This window comes from Gallus gallus, chromosome 26 (assembly GCF_016699485.2).
Source record: "Gallus gallus isolate bGalGal1 chromosome 26, bGalGal1.mat.broiler.GRCg7b, whole genome shotgun sequence".
Lineage (NCBI taxonomy): Eukaryota > Metazoa > Chordata > Aves > Galliformes > Phasianidae > Gallus > Gallus gallus.
In genome coordinates this window covers 2,482,561-2,495,954 of record NC_052557.1, presented here as the reverse complement: position 1 = coordinate 2,495,954, position 13,394 = coordinate 2,482,561, and the positions used below count along the sequence as shown (strand labels likewise).

The 13,394-nt window shown below is 46.7% G+C and overlaps 1 protein-coding gene across 14 annotated transcripts in view; it reads right to left on the bottom strand.

The window, feature by feature from the left end:
• Positions 1 to 13,394, bottom strand: part of SRGAP2 (SLIT-ROBO Rho GTPase activating protein 2) — an 84,246-nt gene that overhangs the window by 13,114 nt on the left and 57,738 nt on the right. For all 14 annotated transcript variants that reach the window (XM_046904241.1, XM_004934954.5, XM_004934955.5 and 11 more), the window contains 8 exons: positions 12,978 to 13,005; positions 11,575 to 11,605; positions 10,692 to 10,752; positions 8,545 to 8,622; positions 6,520 to 6,654; positions 5,318 to 5,423; positions 4,226 to 4,450; positions 1,523 to 1,602 (listed from right to left, as the gene is read on the bottom strand). In XM_046904241.1, coding sequence (XP_046760197.1) covers positions 1,523 to 1,602; positions 4,226 to 4,450; positions 5,318 to 5,423; positions 6,520 to 6,654; positions 8,545 to 8,622; positions 10,692 to 10,752; positions 11,575 to 11,605; positions 12,978 to 13,005 — 744 coding nt within the window. The remainder of the gene's footprint in view (positions 1 to 1,522; positions 1,603 to 4,225; positions 4,451 to 5,317; positions 5,424 to 6,519; positions 6,655 to 8,544; positions 8,623 to 10,691; positions 10,753 to 11,574; positions 11,606 to 12,977; positions 13,006 to 13,394) is intronic.

Genomic DNA, 13,394 nt, shown 5'->3' with positions numbered 1-13,394 from the left:
AAGGCTGAAGGAGAGAGAACAACTCAAACCTGAGTGACCCGAGCCACAGCACCGCTGAGTACACCTGCAGTGCAGAGAACTCAAAGGACCAGGAGAGTCCGTGCTGAAGGAGCCCTTGCTGCTCCTGCAGAAGGGATGGAGGCCCCGCTCTCCCTCTGCTTCGGTGCCAAACTCTCCCTCCCAACTACTTCCTATGGAATATTCCATGGAGGTTGCAGAACTCCATCCAAAACGCCTCCAAGTTTTACCTTGCACAGGGGCCCCACACCATCCCGTTCCAGAGGCTGCGGAGCGGTGTCAATCTCTAATCTCTGGTTGCTCATTTTCCCATCGCTGTGCCCTCCTGGCTGCAGAAGTGACCTAAAAACCCCATGCAGAAACAGTGCAAGGACACCCAGTGGTGTCTCCTCCCAATAACCCTGGTGAGGAGTCGCTGTGACAGTGACTGACCTTGCTGCAGGAGCACTGATTTTGCAGCATTTCTAGCAGTGCTCACACATGGCTTACTTTGTTAGTGGTGCACAAACACCACGCAGCCAGCAGGAGCACAGCAATGCCACAGGAAGGGTTTGTTAGACAGCTGGTGGAGCAGAGAGAGCAAAAGGCAGCACAGGAGCATGACAGGGCTATGGAGCAAATGGTTGAGGACCAAAATGATGAATGGCCAAATGAAGATCAAAATGACAGCACCTCACTGGAAGGAAAAGTCATCCTCCTCCCATCTTTACAACTGAGACCATCACAAATAAAATCAAGCCTTTAAGAAAACTGCAAGGGGTCAAAAAATAATGATATATACTGCGTTCTGTTTTGGTCAGTCTGCCTTACACACTGGTTACAATCTTTGTTACACTCTGAGGACCAGCTTCACATCAATGTAATTTTCCTCTGTCCCACATGGTGTTCACATGCAGCTGTTCCCCACTGCAGAAAGAGGCTTTGGAGGTATAACAACAGACATCCAAAGACCTTAGGAAATCCCAGGCAGTTCTCATAGCTGGCATCCCTTTTTAGACCACAAGAAGGGTAACGGAGTTTCCCTAGGAAGACCAAAAAATTATGAAGCAGAGATGCCACCAGGATCCTGCCCTAAAAGCTGTCTTCCCAGGGGAAGGTGAGAAGCTTTTGATTTTTGTCTGCTTGCTTCCATGAAGCAGAACCACTGCAGCTCAAGGCACTGAGCTCCTTGCCAGAGCTACCGGGATTGAGAACTGCCTGGCACGCACAGAGAGGAGTGGGAGAGCACACTGAAGCACACTCAGCCTCTGGCTCCATCCTTCCTTCGTGCCTTCCAACTCCAAAAACCTTCAGCAGCTTGGAGTGTGCCCAGGCCTGCTGCTAAATCGTCATACCCTTGGCAAAAAGGGCTGCTTTACGAAGGTGCAGGATTCAAGGGGAACAAATGCTGTACGTGATGTTCTATGATTTCAACCCCATTTCAGATTTAACTTTCAACTGAGACTGCAAAGCTCCATCTCTTTTACCCCCAGTGGGTTCTGCAGTGAACCACGGAGCTACGAACCGTCATCGCTGGTGTGGTGCTCCGCCGCCACGTCCTGCACTGCATCCTCTGCAGAGGCTCTTTCTCCATGAGGACTTTCACTACAACAGAGGGGGGGGGAAAAAAAGAAACAGACAGTGCTTCGTGATGGTGGAAATTGAGTTCCCTCACTTACAAAAAAGAGAAAAATCAAAGATAATGGGGAACGTTCATTTGGGAAGTCAATGGCAAGGCTCCACTGGCATGGATGCATTTGCACATGCTAAAGCCAGCTTGTAAAACCCAACCAAAGCAAGCTATGATTTGCTTAAGCAAACCAAACAGCTTCTGTATGCTGTCAGAACAGTCTAACTTCAGGCCTTGCAGCCCAGGGCTATGGAGATGTTTAGGAGTCAGACAGCAATGGCACACTGGGTCTAGCGCCTCTCTGCTATGCCAGAACGATTCCCCCAGCTATCATCTCCATTGCTCTAATTAGCTCATTATGTGACTGATGAGATAGCCGCCACTTCCTGGGGGAAATTATTTCTAAATTCATAGCGATATTTCCAGGTCTGAGTTTACCATCTCCCTCCTTCCCTTTCATCACAGGCTGCCCAGTCCATCTCACCAGCTAGACGGATTGCCTGCAATCTTTATTTACTGAGCACCAAACCCACCAGGAGTACTCATTTATGTTTATATAAAGATAGATTCTGGCAGGACCAGCAGGGACACCTACCTCTCCTACTCCTTTAAAAGAGGATGGAAAAAAAAAAAAAGAAGGGGTAAAATGTTTGAATAATTCTATCCCGTTGTGCATAATCCACATCTGAGTCAGTGCCTCAGAACCAACCTTTCCCATCCTTTGCAAAGCCCTCACGCTGCTTCATAAAGTTTACAGAAGGATTTAAAGCCAAACGGAGGTCCCCAGGGGAAAGCAGAGCTGAGGGTTAAGGTTTCGTGCAGACTGTGAAGTCATGTCGCATACAGCCAACGCTGCACAGCTAAGTATTGCAGAGAAGCCCACGTGCCTCCAGCAGCACTCAGTGCCAAAGCACCCGCCTGCACTGCAGGGACAGCCTGGGAGCCCGGGGTGTGGGAGGAGAACCTGGGGCTGCTGGACGCCACGGTGAGGGCTCAGTGCAGCTGGGTGTGCTGCCAGAGCATCTCTGTGCTGCGCTCTTCCCTGTGCTGCCAGCATGTAGGCCGAGTATGCTGCTAACACTGAGCTGCTCTGTGCTGTCAGACGGACAGACAGACAGCAGCAAAGCTCTGGGTTTGAAGCAAGGCGGCGTTTCGAAGATGCCTGCATCACAGGCCCTGAATTTCCAGCACAAACGCCAAACCCTGCCCTCCTCTGCCCCATGCAAGCTGCTCCTGACCTCCATGCCATGTCCACCCACAGGGCCAACACAGCCTGCAGGCTCCGAGGCAAAATCCTGAGAGCAGCCAAGTGGCACAGTGCAATTACAAACATCACAGGCTTCACTCCCCAATGAATGAGCTGAGCTGCACGGCTTCCCTCTGCTTCAGGTGTGCTTTGCAGCAAGGAGCCCTGCGTGCAGCAACCAGCAGCTATGTGAACAGCAGGGCTGTGGGAAGGCTGCAGTAGAAAACAGATGCTTCTTTCTCACACCATAAAGTATCCTCCCCTGCTCATTTCTACCCCTCTATGCTCAGCAGGGTCTCACATCAGGGCGGTTAGGAAGGGCAGAGTCCCTTCAGGAAAGCAGTACTCTGCAGGACACGTTGCATCCTACATCCTGATGTGAATTGCTGCACACACTGCACTGCGCTGAGCATTTCACACTGTTAATCCCTCCACCTTACAGGACAAAGACTTTTGTTGGTGTGTTTCTTGAAGGTTTTAAGAACTCTTAAGTCTTTTTCCCCCTATACAATCCAATTATACGTAACATGAATTAGAAATGTCACAATGAAGGGTAAATTAAAAAAAATCATATTTCCAAAAGAGACACTGGTAAGAATTCTGCATACAGCAGTTAGTGAGAAGTAACTGCTTCTCACTGCACATACATGGAATGAGCTGATAGTTAGAATTACTCTGGAACGAGACAGGGAAACAAGGGCAGCTCTGTCACCAGAGTGACTTCATTTAAAAAATGTATTTATTTTAGTATATGAAAATAATCATTTGCATTCTTGGGACAGTGGAGGAGTGAACTCAGGGGGGGGAGAGGCAGGACACAACTTAACATTCCTCATTTTCAGTGGGAGAGATCAGCCCAGGCAGTAGGAAAGAAAACACCTCCTCTCCTTCCCCCACTCCCCCACCTTCCCCTGCAGATGACAGGAGCCGCGCTGGCTGAATTGCTTCCAGATGTTGCTTTCAAACTGAACACAAGGCCGGGCCTCTCGAGCTTTAAGCTGGATGGAAATGGTGATTTTGCATTCCTCCCTCTTCCCTCCCCCCACCCATCAGTGCTGCCCTGAAAACTCGACCATGCCACAGCTTTCTGGGTTCAGCTGCAAGCGATCCTTCCTCTGAGCTAAAGCCACTCTACACAACCAGAGAATGCAAAACCAGGATTGGAGAGACTTTCTAAGTTAATGACTATCCAGAGATAGCAGAGACATCTTCTCTTGCATTATACTGAATCGGAGAGGCTGGGCTAGATGCCTGAATCCTATTTAAGACCGTGCAGAATGCATGACTGGAGCATTCTGACCAGCAAACAAACATACACCCATTCATTTTCCCCTGTGTGGAACCCATCATACCAGTAATCCTCAGTGCTTCCACCTCGGCTATACATTGGACCTTCCAGCTCCCTCGGTCCTGGGAAGATGTTCTCATGTTGGATGATGATGGTTTTGATCAGTTCATTGACATGGGCTTGGCAAGAGACTTGATCGTGACCTTCAGGCACCGACATCAGCGTTGGCCCAAAGCAGATGGCTAAATTGTAGGGATCCATCATATTCTCTTCACTGAACTGAGATAAACTGCAAGAGACAGATGTGGGGAGGAGGGTTAGCAGCAGAAAATGTTACCATCACCACCATCATCTGCTGGAGAACACAGACGAGGGAGGAAGGTTGGCTTTGGGCTTCCTGCTGCTGAAGCTGTTTTACTAGAACTTGAATATTGTGGGGTTTAGTGAAGAAAAGAAAAAGACAGACTGACAGCGTTACAAGAAGATGAAATAGAAACCCCAATGAGATTTTAAAAGCCTCATTGATTTGATCCCAGCCCTGCTCAAATCCCTGTTTATAGTTTAACCACCCTATACAGATTTAAAACGCATCCCGATGCAATCTCTCCTTTTCTTTGTTCCTGCTGTTAAGATGAGTGTGATGAAGAACAGCAGCATCACTCAACACTACCAACCTCAGCAGGGGAATATTTAAATGTGCTAACTCCCAGGTAGGACGTTTTCCTTTCATGTTACCCCAGGTGTCAAATCCTCAGTGCTGGAGGAAGCTGCAGTTGGACTCGATGATCCTTAAGGTCTTTTCCAACCTCAGCAATTCTATGGTCCTATGATTCTGTTGGGCTGCCCAACAAACCCACCAGATGTGACGGACAGCTTTAAGAAAGTAATGTCAGCCATACTATTTAGTACACAGTGTTTCTTGCTGGTGTGGGATGCAATTTTGGATCCCTCCTTATCACTTTTTGCTTAGTTTGCCAGCAACGTTATTCACTTCCACTGCTGGAGCTCCTTTGAGATGGCATTAACATCTGGAGGAGTGTCAGCAAGGCTCAAAAGCTCAGGAAGACAGATGCAGGAGTCATCCAGTGACATTTGCACTTTAAATCACTGCTCAGACTGCAGCGATATGAAGGCTGGCTCTGCAGCAGGTACTCACTGATTGAGGAATGCAAAGAGGTATCTCATTACGATCAGAGTGGTCTTAGGGAGGTTCAGAAGCACCTTTCGGATGTGGAGGGCTCTCTCTTGCAAATTATCCATGGCTGAAAAGAAGAAAGAGCATCACTGAGTTATCACCACATCCCCAACTTGCCGCTGAGTCCAAACGCAGTCAGTATATGGGATGGTTCCCAGGTAAAATATTAAAGCAGGCAGCCAGCACAGCACAAGGGTCAGCCTGTTTCCTGGATTCACCAGCTGCCTGCCAAAGGCTGCAGGTCCTGTGTGTGATGCCTTTGCAACTAAGGGCCCAGAACATGGAAAACCTCAGTGCAGGCTCCTTCCTAGCGTGGGAGCACTGGATGTCATCTCCTTCAATAGCTCTGGCACAATAGCTCATTCAAGTCAGCTTAGAAAGGTGGGTGTTCAAAAAAAGAAATTGTACAACACTCAAAGGAGAATTAACATAGTTAAGGGGTGAGGCAAAAAGCTCTGTATGCAGCAGCCTACTGAGAAACAAGTGGGCAGCATAAATCATCCCAGAAAGGGGAGCTTATTTGGAAGCAGATTTTTTCCTCTTATGTAATGTGAATTCAACTCTGTAAATGCATTTATCAGGAGAAGACAATCACGAGTCATTTTAGAAGCAGTTATCTCTTGCTTTGCTTCAAAGGCCACCACTGCAAAGGTCATTTCACCACCAGGACAAAGGAATCATTCTTTCATTCTAAGCAACATGGCAATAGCGAGGCTGTGTAACATGAGGTTACTCCAATATCCAAACACAGACCTCCTGCCCACCATAACCACCTTTAGCAACAACCAAAAGTGTTAACAACTGGACTGCCACTGCCCTTCTGATTGAAATTCTGTACTGAGAGGCAATAGATGGCCCCTTGTGGCTACCAAGCCAAAGGCAGATGGCTACTGCCTTGCTGAACAGAGCATGCAGGAGCGTCAGCATACAGACAGCAGATCTATTAGCACCAGGAGGAAACCCTGCTGGAAACACCTTCTGTTTCTGAAACAGCATTTCTCACACCTTCTGATAAGAGGTCCTGAAGATCAGTTGTTATTTTTTTTTTTCAGAAGTAGAGGATTTTGTTCTATTCCTTTTTAAGAATCCTGGCACAAAGCTTTGTCTCAGACAAATCCACAATACAGCCTTTACAATCTGTTCATTTCTATATCTATACTTACTGACACAGGCAATCAGATCATGAAAGATGTCCTTGGGGAAGAGAGGGTGCTCCAACCCTCGGAAGTAGAGCTTCAGAACTCCTGCTATTGAATCCATGTCATGGTCATTCTGATCCCCAGCCAAAGGATCTTCACCTTGGTGACAAAGAAACAAGCAAGAAAGATCAGAGGAGTGGAGAAAACAATCGGGATGGAAGGATGCAACTCAGCTGGAGGAAAAGATTCACGCAGCACAGAGCTCATCCCACCTCCTCCAGCTGCACTAACAGCAATGAGGCAGAGCTCCCTGAAGGCAGCAGTCAAGAAGGGAAGCCTGAGGGCTCTGGTACAGTGAGAGCTTCACTGAGCCACTGCTGAGGGCAACATTCAGCAGCAAACTCACAACTGGAGCCCAACTGCATTCAGGGCACACGCAAGAGGGCAATGAGCATCGTAACCAGGCTCAGCAGGAGCACACACCTCGTGCTGAACTGCAGGGGGTGTTTCTGGGACAAACAGTTTGTCACTGCAGATATGCCACTGTTTGTCTGCGTGACAAAAGAGAAGATGCCCACTTAAGGAGTTGCTCCCTATGGAAAACTCCCCATCGTATATAATTAGATTTAATGACGGGGCAAACCTCGGATTGAAGCCATATATATCCATTATGTGACTGGAATTACCAAAGCTTGCCTATAATCTTAATAATGCACCAGATAACAAATGGGCACTAAGAACCAGAGCATTATCCTTGATATTAACTGCCACCAAGGGTTCTGGTGGAAGTAATAAACTGCAGAGACATTATTGTTAGCTGTGTCAGTCCTGTATATCAGAGAAACAAGCGAGAGGAAGCAAGAAATAATTTATTTCTGCACGTTAGTGCTGGAACAACTGGCTGCTGTCTCAGGATGACAACTATCCCCTTTATTTAAAAAGGGGCCTCCACTCACACTGTGACACATTTCTGCCTTCTCTGCTCTTGAGAATTTTTGTTCCCAAACCGATGGAGATAAAGGTGGGTGATATTAGATGCCACGTTGTCCATTAAACTCCTCTCCTCCCAAAAGCTTGCTGCTGCTCCCTCCCAACAGCAAGCACAGGAACACACCAACCATATTATTTTAGAGTTCTCTGAGTTGGAAGGGATATTTAAGGGCCATTTAGTCCCACTCCCCTGCAACCAACAGGGACACCAACAGCCCATCAGGTGCTCACAGCCCCCCACCAGCCTGACCTTGGCATCTTCCATCACCTCTCTGGGCAATCCATTCCAGCACTTCGTCCCCGTTATTGTACAAAACCCCTTCCTTATATCCAATCTTAATCTTTCCCCCTTCAGTTTGAAACCATTTCCCCCACGAGTGATGTACACAGAGGTTGAACACAAGCCCTGCTGTCTCCATTGACCCGAGCAGAGCTGGGCTGCAAGGACTGCCTGAGTGCAAAGCTCTTCTGAACCTGCTCAGCTCGGGAGAGCAGCCCAGCAGGAAGCTGATGAGTCAGGAGCTTCCCAGTCATTCTATGCCTTTGTATGGAATGGTTCTTTACATAGGGAAAAAAAAAAAATCAAATCTATTAAAAGCTGCTAACTGCATCTTGAAACTTACTCTCTCATTTGCTGATATTTAAAATAAATGAAGCCAGACCACATCTTAAGAACATGGAACACACAAGACTTTGTCCTCCAGCAAGCAGACCGCTCACAGAGCTTGCAGGGGATGGGCAGGAAAATAATTTACACCCAATAATGAATTCCTCTCTATTCTACAGCGCTGCAAATAATCAATAAGCTGTTGGACATGAGAGAGGATTGAGTTCAGAATATTTATTACATGCTCTACAAGAGAGAAAGCATGATGCCAAACAACATGGAGAACTCAAGGTTAATGAGCACCAGAGAGGTGTTTGGGCCACAGTCACTTGGGAAACAGAAACTACAGGAACAGAATGGAAGTTGCATTCAGAACACACTATTTCAGAGCACTTCAACACATGGACACCTTTGGCAATCATTTCTGAGACACTGGAAAAGATCCTCCTTACCTCTCTCAAATGCATTTTTTATGTCGTTCACTTCCACTTGTGACCCAGACACCCTGAATATTCCCTCGTGCTGCAAACCTGAAAGGCAATGAGAGATGCTGATCAACAAGCTGGCGCCCTGCTCAGCTACAGCGTATGTGATACAGGAAATGTAAGAAACACGGACCAAAACAAAGATGCTCTGAGAAAAGCAGTCCTCCTATACACGTCCATGCATGTACACGGTATGTAGGAACAGAGCTCAGCAGCACTGCGGAAGAAATATTAACCCTTCCCAGGGAGCTGACACAACACCTTGGTTATAGCAGCCGTGAGTGCCATCCTGTACCCTGGAGGATCCCATGGGATTTGACAACCCAGAGAAAACCACAAGCTAATAATGTAACAGCCAGAAGTACAACACTGCCAACCACACGAGGAAGCAGCTTGCTTCTCAGGAGCAATGCTGCTATGGCCCAGGGCAAGGCAGCCCATGGAAATGGAAGCACTCCGCTCCCCAGCGCCACCCAAACCCAGGGCTCCAGGATGGTCTTTTAAGCCATTCCTGCTAAACATCACCATTAGCAAAGCCATGAAAACGCACTGTCAGCTAGGTGAGATGTTCCAGCATCCCACCACCACCATAACTCTATGGTTGCACAGCGTAAGATGAGCACTGACCATCACAAATCAACTCATGAACAAAGTCTTCTTCACATCTGCAGAATCAACTCGTATTCACTCGAGGCTTTTAATTGTATGCTATCTGAAACAGGGAGTGCTGCAATGCCTTTGCCTTATCTATAATGACAACCATAAACTAATAAGCTCTCTTGAATGCATCTGTGCACTGCTGCTCCTCTTAATTTCTGGTACTGTTCTTATCACAATGCAATGGAAGCTCTGTAGTGCTGCAGCTAGCAGCTGTGATACAGCTTCACAACAGCAAAAAGAAACAACCCTGAGCGTGGAGAAGCAAGGAGGGGAATGACATTCAACCCACTCCCATAGAGGAAAGTGGCTGTAAATGTCAGCCAGGCTACCTCCAACCACATTAACTCCTACAGCGTAGCTGTGGCAGGCAGGCAGCTGTATGGCTCCTTCCCACTCAAGAGGAGTTGTTGTCTAAAAGCATATTCCTCCTCATTGCAGGCTGTACCTTTAGGCCACGATCTCACACTCTGTGCAGAAATCAGTTGATTTGGCTGCAAAATGTGTCTGTTGATGACCCAACCAGGAACACAGTTCTAGAAATGAAACCTCCTGATGGCTCCCATGTTATCATGCCCCGATTTGCATCGCAACGTGGATTCAATGATTTCTCCAGCAAATGTCCAATTATGGCCTTAGTAAAGGATTGCAGCCCTTGGCTCTCCCAGGTGATGATGAGAATGGAACTCCCAATTATAGTTTCTAATGTGAGATGGTAATTAGACAAGGAAAACGAAACAGGACCTGCTATTTGGCTCTGTCTTGGTTAATGAAGATAAATGCAACCTCTTTCTACGTATGTTAATTAACAGCTGTTTCGCATGCTACCAACAGATGATATTGATTAAAAATGAAAACAAATTAAAACAAACCTATAAAATCTTCCACAGCATTCAAGGCTGTGAAGTGAACCTCAGAAACAGAGACAAATCGTCTCACTGCAGCAATAGGCAAGCAATTAATTCACTACTTGACCTTCTACATTTAGTGCTGGGAGTGCTCCTCCTCCTCTACCAGAAGCACAATTATTAGTGGTGAAGGCCACATTTCACATCCCAAAACAAGGTGAAGGGAGGTGAGGCACGAGTGGCACTTCAAAATGGGAACCTTATTTCATAAGGAACAAAGGGACGTTGTTGGAAGCACAGCTTACTGCTCCGTGCTTACAGCATCAGTTATGTGCAGCAGCCTGGAAGAATTAGGAGCACACACAGTATCAAGCACATAGCAAAAAGCCAGCACCAGTTCTTTCTCTTGCAGCCTCCAGTATTCATCTGTGTAAGTATCACGTCCCAAGCTACTCTGAGCATTGCAGAAGGCTTCTATGTCTATAAAGTTATATATATATATATGTACACATATATATATACGTAAACACCCATATGTGTATATATATATATATATATACATGAAATTATAAAGAGACAGAACAGGAAACTTTTTGCCCATGAACTCACCATGTCTGCTAATGAATCGTATGCAGCTCTCCACGACCAGGGGAATGGCTTGAGAGGAATCCTGCACAACAGGGAGAAAAGAACAGCAGTCAGAATGCAGAGGGATGGGGATAAAAAACCAACAGAACAAAAACAGGAGTAGAAATTCTCATTTGGTCTCATTACAATGACTGCTGACGAAGGCAAACCTCCAAGCCTCCAAAAGCCCAGAGCATAACGTGCTCCAAGACTGCAGGACTGCCCAGATCTTCCTGACAGCACTGCTGTGGACATTAGCTTTGCTTTATGCAGATCTCCATATTCTGCAGCACATTTGAATGTGAGGAAAGTATAAAGGAAGAAGTGGGGTGGGGTGCATTGGGGGGAAACAACAGAGAGCAAATCTGTCCTTTCATCTGCCATGTTCTGCTCCAGTGCAGTTCCAGATCTGTTCAGGTTCTAAAGAGTAATAAATTACTCAACTACAGCCAGCAAACCAAGGCACTGCTGTTGTAAATCTTCATTACAAGGAGGCAACAAGCAAGTAGGTATTGCTCTAATAGCATTCCAGAGAGAAAACAAAGGGAAAGGGGACAAAGAAATAGAGCAGCATGAAACCCATAAACCACGACCGTGCAGACAGCTCAAGGCTGTTTGGCTTCTTTGGCTCCAGGTCCCTCAGAAACACTGGCAGAATAAAACCCCTTTTTGAAGTTTCTGTCGAGGAAAACGAATGGAGGCTGCGGATCTGTGTTCATTGATTTCAGTTACTGAATTAGCAGACAGCAGTTCCATTTAAAGGAGGATGAAATGGGACGTGGAAGAAAAGGACGAAAAGCCTTCAGTTTGCCATCTATCCTCATTTGCACGCGCACACCCCATTACTTAAGCAAACACTGATTACCTGCTTTCTTACAGTGGAGCTGCGTCTGCCGCTGATGAGATCAGAATAGCCCATGGGTGCCAGAGGAAAAACAGAGGAGAAAAAGTCATGATAATGCTCTACTTTTGTAGCTCTTGCTTGGTATTCCAAGCCATGCTGATCTGGGAGGGAAGGAGCCAGATATACAAATCACAGCGACTCAGTCTTGGTTCATTTTAGGGAACTTCAGGAGACTTTAAGTGACTTTAAATCACCACAAACCTGACACAGACACACGGGAGCCCAACGCTCTGACAACAGATTACCCTTGACGTTTTAATTCCAACCATATGGAAATGTGTCCTATCCACCCCTCACTCGAGGTGAAGTTTGCTATGAATTGGAGCAGGTGGGAGCAGCTGCCAGAGAGCACCGCTGCAGAGCCCTGTGCCTGCATGGGAGAGCCTTCAAACAGACACATAAATGAGTGCCTCCCAACACCAGCCAGGCTCAGCCAACTCAGTTCAAACCATGATGGCCTCATTTAGTGATGCTGGAAGACGTTAATTGCAGGGAAACAAGGAAGGAGCCTTCCTCTGCCAAGATATCACCCTAAGATTTATTACTGGGGTTTAAGATTCCTATAGTCCCTGGTAAAAATGAAGTATGGGAGGTAGTGGGAGAAAGGCCCTAATGCCTCTCATTGAAGCAGATGGCTGCTGAATTATAAATAAGGTGATTAGAACTGCAATTTGATAAAAAAAAAAAACAAAACAGATTGTTAATTCAGGGGAAATTCCTGTTAGGAAAGAAATAAATCAAAAATACTGAATGAACCACAGAAAATAAAAAGCAAGCAGATTCCATGGGCTGTCACTGACAGTAAGGCCTATTCTAAACTATTAGCAGTAACGATTCTTTGATATTTAAAATTGTTTCGTGATGAATAATATTTTATTATTACAGATGTCAGGCACTAATTAGGACCTGTCAGCTCTGCTTTGCTGTAAGGCATCTGAAAAGTAGTAATGGCTGTGGATCAGCAGTAATCACCTTCCCTTTGTTACAAGGCAGGATGATGCACAGCCCCCACGTGCAGCCCAGCTCCCCAAACCCATCCATCTGCAGACAGACGTTTGTTATGCTTTATAAAAACCTCATCAAGGGAAGGTTAGTTATTGCTCGGTGATTGGTCCTAATTACAAGTGAGGAGGTGATTCTCTGGGGCCTGCTGCAATCCAGTTCCATTGCAGAGCAGAGCACGGGACGAAACCAGAAGCACCACCACCACTCCGCACTGATGTGCTGCAGTGGTATTTAAAGCCACGTGAAGGATGGGAATGTGGTTACACAGCAGTGAAATGAACTCCTTTCTTTCCTCACACATGCATACCCTGGGCTGGCAATTGATTTGCAGCAGAAGTGAGCCTTTGTGCCACACCTACCTGGCAAGAGAGCAGTCGGTCCTCTGACCTGTGGTGGAGACAAAGAAAAAAACACCACTTCATTAGGGGAGAGGAATGGGAAAATACCTTCTGCTGTTCTGAAGGGCCACATCTGGGAGGAGGAGGACAAGGAGAGTCGGAGGGTTGGATGTGAGCATCCCTGCAGCGCTGCCAAGGAGGTCAGCAGAGCACGGCCCCCCAGGAAAGCACAGAACAGCTCGGGCTGCCCCTGCACTCTTTCTTTGGAAAGCACTGTTTTTGGAAATTGGTTCCCTGTGCACTCTTAATTGGTGACTTCAGCTGCCAAAAAACTGGGCTTGTCAACCTCTCCCGCCCTCCCCTTTCCCAGGGGAATTGCTAGGGAGAGAGATTATACTTTATAAAGCCACTTAGCAAGATTGGAAACATTTGCAGAAC